Raw genomic sequence first — 10,922 nt, forward strand, 5'->3', positions numbered from 1 at the left:
TATAGCCACGAGTCGGACACATTCTCGGGCACATTAAAACCGTTATCTCAAATTCAGGTCATTTTATGGCAGGTAAAAGGAGTTCTACCATCTCACTGACTGTTCAGAAGAGACAAAATAAATACATGTACTACATAAAAGTTAACAACAAAATTTAATTACTTCCAAAATGTAGCTGGCTTGTAATCTTGTACAACAGACCTGGGATGTTGTGTGAATTCAAACCTATCATTTAAAGCTTGGACTACACAAATGGATTATGTTGTTCTATACATGATTTCCATATGCTGTTCAACTTCACCTACATAAATGGCTTGTTCACATACAAATGACACAAGAAACCTTAATAGCAGGCGAGGATGAAAAAAAAAAAGTAGTAGTAATGTGCAACAAAGATCCTATGTGTACTCCCTATCTGGGTGTTATAAGATACACAAATGTAGTACACATAGTACGTCATAAAAAAATAATTTAAAAATGGTTTATGACATATGTGAACAAGCTTGATGTGTTCTCCAGTTTAACAAGCCACACACACAGGATGTGGCAAGTCTGCATTTGATGCATTGACCTGCCTTTACTAATAAATCCATTTAATTTGAATTAAAAAATGAATAAATAAAAAAAAAAACAACTATAAAATAACTAATTAAGCATTATTTAACAGGGGAAATATCAACATTGTTCTTTTTTAAAACAGAGAGTTTAGGTGATTGCAAGACATATATCAATAGAATGTCGTACAAAGATCTGTCACACTCGCGTGATGCAACAGAAGCCACTCGAAGAGTAGTAAAGCCGAAGATGGATTTTACACATCACATTTGATCATCCTGCTACTACTTTCATTCAATAAAGCGCTTTCACAAACACTACGGAAGCAAAGACGATGGGAGAATTACAGCAATACAGCTCTTCCGTCGCATGCGCAGACTGTTCTTTCACTCGCGTTACCGTCTTTGCCTTCCGTCGGGTTTGCGAAAGCGGATTCATTGTTTTTTTCTCTCCATGATTCTCTAATGTCAGTAAACATGAGCACTGGGAGCCATGCATGATTCAATCCTGTTCCGTTTCATTCAGTATGAAGAAGATGGTGCAATAACCGTCATACTTTGATAAACTTGCTCTCCAATTCATAAATCCCGACAGCCTCCTGATTCTTTTCATCATAATCTGCCCATTCCTGCAAAAGTGAATAAATAAATAAATGAATAAACAACAATCCAAAAAGAAATGAAAGGTCTTTGAAATACATATTTTATTTAAGATATAATATTATGTTATGATTGTTCTTTGATATCCATTTATTTGTAATTTATTCAAAGTAAAAGTTTTTGAGGTTGATTTCATACATTCTAGCTGTACACAAATTATTTTTTTAGAAGTCAGCACCATTCTTCAAGGCACAAGACTGAAGAATTATAAATGAACAATGAATTAATTTCTCCATGATTTTAGAGTGGAAATAAAATGAAGAGCAGCAAGTACAGCTCTTAAATCTGACTTCTAAAAAGTTCCATATACATGTCATGTAGTGTGCCCAGACAGGTTGGTTATCAAGACGGTTTCTTTCAAACAGTCATTGAAGAAGTTCACTAGCAATATTTCATTAATCTTTTAAGACTTATTATGTTAGACAATATGATATTGATAAAGGACAAATGTTTATAGAGGTTAGCGCTAATAAATATATATTTGTTGGTAAATCCAGAGGCAAAAGAGGCATTTTTGTCAAGTGTGCGGACACACAAACCCCCATCATACATGTATTGTTTTGCATTTTTCTGGACAGGAATAGCTGTAAATGAAAATGAAATGAGGGGCCTTTAATTCCAGCACCCCTACACGCCCCCCCCCCAAAAAAAAAAAAAAAAAGAAAAGAAAAAGAGAAAAAAAAAAAAGTAATAATAATAATAATAATAATAATGAAGAAGAAAAAAAGCTAAAAAAAAAAAAAAAAATTGAAGAAAAAAAAAAAAATATTAAATAGAGTAGGGAAGTAACAATTTCAAAATGCTTTTTGGTATACCTCTGATTGCAAGTCAATGTCTGAAAACTTGGATGAAGTATCTACAGCATCTGCCTGAAATCCAGCCTGTTAAGAATGTAAATGAGATAATATATTATATTCATATTCATATTTATCTCATTTCCAACAGAAAGATAAAAAAAGTTATTACATTTTTTTTCTTCATACATAATTCATTTTTTCAGGAAACTATACAAACAAACTTTGCACATAAGAAAGTGGATAGAAGGCACGGAGATGAAGTAATGGCGCTAAAGGACGCATCCAGAATGCAAATCATCTACGATTATAATTCTGATCAGCAATTTTGGTATAATATACTCTAATCAAGTCAGGAGAGGTATATACTAAATCTACATCTAAATATGATGCTTCTAGTAAAAGTAGAAAACTTCTGTTTTCTGTTGAATAGTAGAAAATAATCGATAAAGAACAAGGTACCCAGCATTTTATACAGTTAACAAAATGCTATAGTTTTCTTCTAGATGGGGCTCCAAATTCAAGAATCAAAATGGTCAAAAAGTTGCCATAGCCAGGGGCAGATCAAGGATTTTCCCAAAGGGAGGGGTGAAATGTACAAAAGTGCCTTTACGGCGTGGGGTTTGGGGCCCAATTAAGGGCCATAGATAAATGCTCTTTTTGACCCCATAAAATTTGAGTACCAGTAATAATTTTCCTTCAAATTTCCTGACTGAAAAAAAAAAGAAACTCATTCCCTGGGTGCGACCCTAATTTGCATAATACAGTGTGCAGCTGGAAACCCTGTCCAGGCAGTGGTCTTTTTTAAAAGTAATCTAGCCATCCTAGCGCTGCATATTAATATTTGAATATATGAATATTTGCGGTGGTACGGTGTGGTGGAGATCAAAATTAAATCGGCCAGATTCTGGACAAGTTACGACCTGGGTAGTCATTCGTTCACGGTAAGCCTCCTGATTTTCTTGCAATATCTTTTATTTTATTAAGTAAACATAACTTTGCACTTGTAATATTTGTATCAAATCTCATTATTTGATGAATTATCGCATCAGATTCTGTGTATGTGCATATCATGAATATTCATTACTAGCGCATGCAAATAGGTTCCTATTGAGCCGATCAAATCCAGCGGTAGGATGGCAAGGTTACTTTAAAAAAAGACGCGTCCAGGCAGTGGTCTGTAACATACCCTGAATGAATAGTCGACTGGTTCCATTCCTCTGCAGTCAAATGCTGCCACTGTCTGAAACTGATTATTCTTCTCCATCTGATATGGCTTGATGAAATCTTTTAGAATATCTTTAGAAGAGAGAGGAGGATGAAAGAGAAAAATAGAGAAATAGATAAATAAAAGGCAAATAGAATAGATAAACAAGTAGATAGATATTAAAGTGAAACAAACAGGAGGCATATTAATTAAAAGTAGTGGGTTCAGAGCAGTGGGTTCAGAATGATCGGAAACAATGAAAGGTTACAGAACCTGAGTTATACATCATTTATATTTACAAATATTACTTGTGGGACAATATATAATGCCATTAATTTCTGGTATGGGACAAGTTAACTATGCTAATTAAACATATTGATTTCATTTGTAAGCAATTGATGAGCTATAAAACAATCAAAACCATTTGTGTACATTTGTCCAGTAAATAACATGTATTATTTCATTAAATACATTAAGACCAATTATTGAAGATGACATTAAATTTAATAAAAGAAAACAGAAAAATAGGAAGAAGAAGAAGAAGAAGAAGAAGGAGGAGGAGGAGGAGGAGGAGGAGGAGGAGGAGGAGGAGGAGGAGGAGGAGGAAGAGCAGACGAAGAAGAAGAAGGAGGAGAAGGAGGAGGAGAAGAGAAGTAAAAGAAGAAAGAAAGAAATATTAGCAGCTCACCTATTGAATTTTCCCTGCTACAAAGTTTGCATTTTGACACCATACTGGCCTGACCTCTGCCTCCTTTGAGTGGTATACTTTCCTTTAAAAAGATAGAGAAAAGCCAATGGTTACATGGTTCAAGTTCATTTACCGGTATATAATATCTTTTAAAACAACATTGTACAAAATTAAAAATTACACACCTCAGCATAATTTAATGTACATGAAACAATCACAATGCTTTAAGGACCAGTCCCATATGACCGATAATGTTGACTGATTTTTCTTTTTCTCCGGATCGAGCCCGAGCCATGCCTATACTAGGACACAGACTAGGTGTAATTCATGTCTGCTATAAAGACGTATATTGAAATAAACTAAAATCTACAGAAAAAGGTAAAAGAAAAGTCAGTTTGTGTTTGTGTGGTTCAAATGAGCAAATATATCTACATTAGTACATTGTGGTAAATTGTTTTTACAAACCAGGTTTGTAAAAAACGTGTAAAAACGCGTCAAACACGTATGACGTACGAAAACCAAGATTTGTCGACAACCTCCTTTGTGAATTCGAGTCTTCAAGTCTATACTCATTCACAACTTTTGAAGCTTGCTTTTTTTATCACATATATTTTAGTCTGTAGGTAGTATGGAATGATCTTGCCTCAATATAAAAAGCTTGCTGTGATAGGCTGGATCATAGACCCACATCACAGTCATTATATTATATCATAAAACGTTCGTTATCATATATCGCATGTATTTATGTAATCATCTTGGTACTTGGTTGGGTAATCCCTTTGGCAGCTCACCCAGAAAGCTATACTGGGATGGTAGGTGAGGCGAGTAACTACAAGGAGTGTCATGAATTGCAGGAATGGTGTGTGGACAAAGCACTCATTAATTTACAGTAAAATATGCTTAGTTCAGGCAATTAAAATCCATACTTACTGTGAGGGTTACATATTGCCAGGTTTCTGTTACTTCATTGCAGTTGCTACATTTTATCTATAACAACAAAATTGAGAGAGGGAAAAGAGATAATTACATGGTAGTGATAACTGTATCAATCAATTAAATACGTAACAAAATCCTTTCAATAAATGTTCAATATAGTAATTAAGATGTGTTGATGAGTGAAAAAGTATAGATCAAATCATTCATTTTTAAAGTTTAGACTAATTCAGGATCTGGCTAAATGTAAAAAGCCCATACTATCAACCCCTTACAATAAAGTTCATGTAGCATAATTTTTTAAAGTTATTTCAACTAGATCTACAATTTATTTTTGCGTAATATATGTGAAACTTATCAAAAGTAACAGTAAAATAATATCTGAAGTAGGCCTAGTCTTCACAAAAATCACAGTAGGCCTACAATGGAAAAAAATAAAAACGTACAACATTTCATAACTGACCAAAGTGTTGATATTTTTAAGTTTTAACTTACCAGCATTTGTAAAGAGATGGTTTATTGATTTCAAACTTGACTGAATTTGGTATCATTGCAATCGAAAAATTACACTGAGTAAAATCATTACATTTGTGTAACTTGTACATTCGAGCGAAATTTATAAAAGTGGATTGAACTTGACGAAAAATCAACCCACTCAACGCCCCCAAAACATCGTAAGTCAGCTGATTTTTGAAGGGACGTCACAATATGAACAGCGGGCCGCTCAGCTGAAATGATTGACGACGGTGCGAGATGCAGTTTGCGTGCGATACACATGTATTGCATTGACTCTCGAGTACCGTACCCATTTATACCTAACGCTGTTTACCTTCATCAAAATCCCCTGGAAATATGGATATGGACGAAAACATACTCGAGTATACTCCAGAAGGCTCCTCCATGGCATGGTTTTGGTTCTTAATCTGACGTTAGTCTAGATAAATGGTATATAACTTCCAAAAAGCGAGTGAAATATATCGTCGATGTAGCGTTCAAGTTTCCCGTAGCTGGTAGCTGTGCGTGCGTAGGCCTACTCTGTGCATACATGTACTATGTGTGCAATACACTGACCTCTCTATATGCATGCATCACATCTAGCGCAGATTGCTAGCCAGCCTAGCCCGTAGCCCGGCGCTCGAGCTAGCCGTGAATCGCGAACCGGACTGATCTGTTTCTCTCGGTTTATCAGGTCCTCTACGACTTAATTGATCAAAAATGTAAATTAAACAGCCTAATCACACATTTTTGTAATGAATATTTGGACAATTCTATGTAAATTTATCGCCTATTTTACTCCAAAAGAGTCGTTGGGTCAGCTTGCAAAATGTTCTTTGCCTTCCCAGATCAGACACATACACGCTGAAGTGCCCTCAGAATGTGATTATTTTTCCGATTTTTATGCTCAAATGTGACGGAAAAATATATAAAAATCAAAAAAAGTTCATTTGTAGAAAGTATCATTTATTCAGTGTATCTCATTCAAAATGCCAAAAAACAGAAAGAAATATCACCATGCACTGGCGGTAAATATACAAACAACGTTAACGTGCTAAAGCCAGGGTAATAATCGGGAGCGCCAGGAGGGTCAAATCTGACTGACATGAGCGCTATACAAGAACCCACTATTATTATTATTATTATTATTTATTATTATTAACCCATATCTGAAAATTGCAATGGGTATCCAACATTGTCCCGAATGTGTGATGTAGGTTGTTCATATTGTGACGTCATCGTTTCGCATGTAAAATAACGCCGTCAATTCACTTAGTGAGTGGGTTCAGGAAAGGGTAACACAATTGCATTTAATTTATTCATCACAACAGTGAGGGCTTCAAAAGTACTTTGCTCATTTTGTTCATGTTCTCAGCAATCTGTAGAGGTGTAATTTGCCCATTTTCCACATTTCAATGAACCATCTCTTTAAAGGTCTTAGTCAGTTTTTAAAGCTTATACAATATGAATTTGTCATAAAGAAAGAAAAAAAAATGTAAGGAGGAAAAATGACAATCAATTTTTTTTAACAACAAAAAAGGCCCCCAGAAGTACAAAATAGGGATTCTAATTATGCAAGTTTGAATGACCATCCTTGTCTTCTTACTTAGCTAGCTAGGCCGTACATATGTGATAACATGGCTTATTTGCTTAACTGTTAAGAGTTAGATCTACATATTAGAATCATCAGACATCAAACAACCCAGAGCCTCAGCCTCACACTTGAACAGAGACATGACATGACAATACTCATTAATCATTAGCATCAAACTTCAAAGAAAAGTCAAACTCAAAGACAAAAATTCCTCCTTTATTTTAGACTTTTAGTAGACTGCAGCACATGACACACACTTAAAATAATCTGACTGAGAATATTAGCTCTGGGACAGATTTATGAAGAGATAAGAGCAAAACGTATAGATATGGGCTTCCAACTTGATTCTTATTTCTAATTCTGAATTCTGTCTCTGAGTTCTGGAGGTTTGAGTGAGCGAGGCACCGAGGAGCTAGGAGCTGCCCCCGCTGTGCCCCGTGGGCATCCCGTGCCGGGGACCACAAACTTACCTTCAAGTACCAGCGGAAATCATCACCATCGGGACCAAGATTGGTCACGTTCTCCAAGTTTGCTTTGATTTGTAAACCGATGCGCTGAAAATAAAGAGAAACAGGTACAAAATTAAAGATTAAATACCAGTCAGCAAAAGAAATCCAACAGTTCAACGAAAAATTAGATGTTCACGAGCACTTAAAACTCACCACCATGTTTTCGATATTATCACCTTAACGTTAATGGTTACAGCTCTTGAAAAGAAACTGATCCATTTGGGAGATATAATCCGGGCATGGAAGATTAATTTTCTCATAATTTGTAATTATAAGATATGTATAAAATACTGTAATATATCTATGATATGAATCATGATTTCATAGTATACTCTTTCATGTAGATAATAAACATGTAATCACGCATCACAAGGATATTCTATTTTATTCAAATACTTAGCTTGATCTATGACAAACACCCCCGGCCACTCGCCAGCCTGCATATTGCACAACGTATTTCAAGCTCTGTCTTGCACATGCACAGCTGATTGAAGGATCTCTTCCGGGTCCCAATCCGTCACACCACGTAAACAAAGCTGATGCTGCAGCGCATCGCTGGCCGTATCGCGATTGGAGTCCAACATAGTGCCGTGCAGTGCAGTGCCAGTACGTGACATCTTCTATCAAGACTCTGTTCAGATCTATTTATCATAACTTTGCAGACGACACCTTTTCGGCATCCATTAAAGGCATGATGAATTAACACGGATTATTACAGTAGGTATAATATTCATGACATACTTCATTACTTGCTTGAAAGTTAAAAGTAGACTTAGGCCTATAGATCTACATGATTTATCGTCTAGTTTAGAATTAACTCCAGCTCCAGGGTCCGACGCCGAAGCGTGACAGAGAGCTACAGGTGACGGCGGTCTGGGGGCAGTGCAGTGCGTTCTCGAGAGTTCCCTTAGCAGTATAGTAGTAGACCTACTTGTGTTCGGCATAATGGCACTTGGAGTTTCTGGTCATGGCCTCTTTGCGAAGCAGGTAGCGATGTAGACTGAAAGCTTCAGTCTCTATAATCGTCGGTTGTTCCACTGAGACTACGTCTGGCTCCACTATAACCGGAGGTCTAGTGGAGCCAGACGTAGTCTCAGTGGAACAACCGACGATTATAGAGACTGAAGCTTTCGGTCTAGTAGCGATGGAGTCAGAGCTGCCAGGGGAATTGAAATAATAATCAGCTAATTCCTAATGCAGGACATCATCGCTTCCTTCGCCGCTGTACGTCTAAGTTCTGCTTTCTAATTCTAGAAATGGGGCATTATATTGCTTTTAATCGAAGCCGAATGAAGTCATAATCTCCATGAACCTCTGGGCTCTGCTTCAGACTTGTAAATGTACAGTATTTGTATCAAGTTGTAATAAGTTGAAGTGCTGAGATAGATGACTCTTTGCATAACCTGAACAATTTGATTTTGTTTTCTTCTCATAATAAATAAAAAAACACAACTGTAAATAGTAATGTTTATTTCCCTTCTTTTACACTCTCCACAGGTTAGCATTGACTAATCTCTGAGATGTTACCATGGAGACCAATATAAAGATCCTCCTCGCCGTCTGCATGCTCATCGTCTTCGTGGTGACTCTGCTGGGTGCTCTACTACCTCTCAAAGTCTTCGGGCGACGAGCCAACCAGTCCCAGGCTCAGACGGAACGCTCGGACAAGATCCGCAGCTTCTGCAACTGTTTAGCAGGCGGTGTCTTCTTGGCTACGTGTTTCCTTGGCCTCATTCCATCAGCCAGGAACAAATTTGATGAAGTCTTCGCAGCGAGCAACTATGTGACGGATTATCCCGTGTGCGAGGCTGTAGTAATAGCGGGATTTTTTCTTATATTAGCGCTGGAACAAGCCGTCACAGCAGCACATACTCGCAAAGCTGCACAGACTGTGGAATATGTGCAATTACAACAATTGGAAAATGAAACAGACACTCATCTAACTATAGAAGAGGACGAGGATGACGTTATATTTGCCTCGCCATCGCAGGCTCGTGTCAAGAGTAATTCTCTTCCTAATGGAAAATCCAAAAATAGGGCAGTGAACCACAGTCACTTGCCAGACACTTCAAAAAATGGCCACTCACACGGACACAGTCATTATGGTAATATTGGAGGCACAAAGTTTCTACATTCCATTATTCTTCTCCTTGCCCTGTCTGTTCATTCCGTCTTTGAAGGGATGGCCCTAGGCTTGCAGGAAGACATCAAACAAATCATCTATCTCCTAGTTGCCATGGTAGCGCATGAAAGTCTTGCAGCATTCGCGTTAGGAGCTAGCCTTTTAAAGAGTGAGGTACAGCTATCGGCATACATCGTCTATGGTGTCATTTTTTCAAGTATGATTCCACTAGGTGCTGCTATTGGGGTGGGGATTCAGTCAAATCATAGTTTTGGTGCTGATGTGTGCTCAGCAGTCATGCAGGCCGTTGCTGCAGGTATTTTCATCTTTGTGACGTTCTTTGAGATCCTGAATCATGAATTTGAAAGTGGAAAATACAGAGGACAGAAGCTTCTCTTTACTGCCATAGGTTATGCTGCTCTTGCTTTGCTGCAAATCGTTGGATAAGAAAAGCGGTATTGTTGGATCAGCAGCGTAAATGGTTGGATTTAAAAGTAAATCGTTGGATAGCAAAGGAAATCTTTGAATAACTAAAGCAATAACCAAGAATGATATCAAGGTGACTTTCGCATTTTAAAGAACTAAAATAAAATGTAATCCCCAAAAATCATATGGGCACTGATGGTCAATTAATTTATTGTGTTTGATTCAGGGGTTTAATTCAATAGCGTTCCCTGCTATCCCTTAAATCAGGGAAAACCTTGAAAATTTGTTTGTTTGTTCGTTTTGTTTGTTTGTTTTTTTTCAGTCAGGGAATTCAAGAATGATTACTGAAATAGGGGGAAAATGAAGTAATGTCATATGTTTTATTGTGTATCCAAAGAGCATATATCCAATTTATAATCCTCATGATCACAGACTGTATTACAGTATCCATGGTTTTGTAGTGTGTAAGGGCCTCCTTTTAAAGATCCCTGAATTGTTTAACTTTATGGTGTTGGGAAAACAAATAAAGGATTTTGTTTTCATGAAATTCAGTTTATTCCAATTCGAAAGGGTTTATTTCAAATGAAACTTTCATCGCGGCATTTAGCCGAATTACACAAGTTTACAAACAAAATAAATACTGTAACCCATCATATATAACAAAGCATTACATTACAGTATATATTGAATCTGAAAAATAAGTTGGTATAAATACGAGAAATATACTGTAGCTTATTGCAACTTATGGGAACACAAATTAGAAAGAAATCAGAATTTGATAGCATAAAGTAACGTACAGTAGTTCTCCTGAAATCATATGAAGGAATAAGGACTGAAGTACATTGTACATGTAAGCAATGAACAGAAAACAGCTAGAGCAAGTGTATGTTGTGGAAAATATCAAGAGTAAAACTGAAAAGTGATGAGGATCGTTTGCAAA

The 10,922-nt window shown here is 36.7% G+C and overlaps 2 protein-coding genes across 4 annotated transcripts; one reads left to right on the top strand and one right to left on the bottom strand.

The window, feature by feature from the left end:
- Positions 1-989: 989 nt before the first annotated feature.
- Positions 990-7,869, bottom strand: LOC100889574 (CXXC motif containing zinc binding protein). Its single transcript, XM_003731479.3, has 7 exons — positions 7,588-7,869; positions 7,396-7,479; positions 4,834-4,890; positions 3,904-3,985; positions 3,198-3,307; positions 2,030-2,095; positions 990-1,183 (listed from the first exon to the last, which is right to left on the bottom strand). Exons 1-7 carry the CDS (start codon positions 7,591-7,593, stop codon positions 1,106-1,108), a joined length of 483 nt encoding a protein of 160 aa, XP_003731527.1. The 5' UTR covers positions 7,594-7,869; the 3' UTR covers positions 990-1,105.
- Positions 7,870-7,933: 64 nt separating this feature from the next.
- On the top strand, positions 7,934-10,922 carry LOC754194 (zinc transporter ZIP3). Of its 3 annotated transcripts, none has more exons than XM_011676208.2 (2): positions 7,934-8,155; positions 8,932-10,922. In XM_011676208.2, the coding sequence occupies exon 2, from the start codon at positions 8,963-8,965 to the stop codon at positions 10,001-10,003; it is 1,041 nt and encodes a 346-aa protein (XP_011674510.1). In that variant the 5' UTR covers positions 7,934-8,155; positions 8,932-8,962; the 3' UTR covers positions 10,004-10,922. The 3 variants fall into 3 exon arrangements, with proteins under 3 accessions (XP_011674510.1, XP_011674509.1, XP_030851889.1); XM_011676207.2 differs by having other exon boundaries at positions 7,934-8,151; XM_030996029.1 differs by lacking the exon at positions 7,934-8,155 and adding an exon at positions 8,361-8,421.

This window comes from Strongylocentrotus purpuratus, unplaced genomic scaffold (assembly GCF_000002235.5).
Source record: "Strongylocentrotus purpuratus isolate Spur 01 unplaced genomic scaffold, Spur_5.0 spur5_scaffold_3, whole genome shotgun sequence".
Taxonomy (NCBI): Eukaryota; Metazoa; Echinodermata; class Echinoidea; order Camarodonta; family Strongylocentrotidae; genus Strongylocentrotus; species Strongylocentrotus purpuratus.

Coding starts and splice junctions, on each gene's coding strand:
- LOC754194 (XM_011676208.2), top strand. CDS start 8,963: ATGGAGACCAATATAAAGATCCTCCTCGCCGTCTGCATGCTCATCGTC.
- LOC100889574 (XM_003731479.3), bottom strand. Junction 4,891..7,395: donor ATTTCCGCTGGTACTTGAAG/GTAAGTTTGTGG, acceptor TTGTTGTTATAG/ATAAAATGTAGCAACTGCAA. Junction 1,184..2,029: donor ACATTGACTTGCAATCAGAG/GTATACCAAAAA, acceptor TCACTTTTGCAG/GAATGGGCAGATTATGATGA.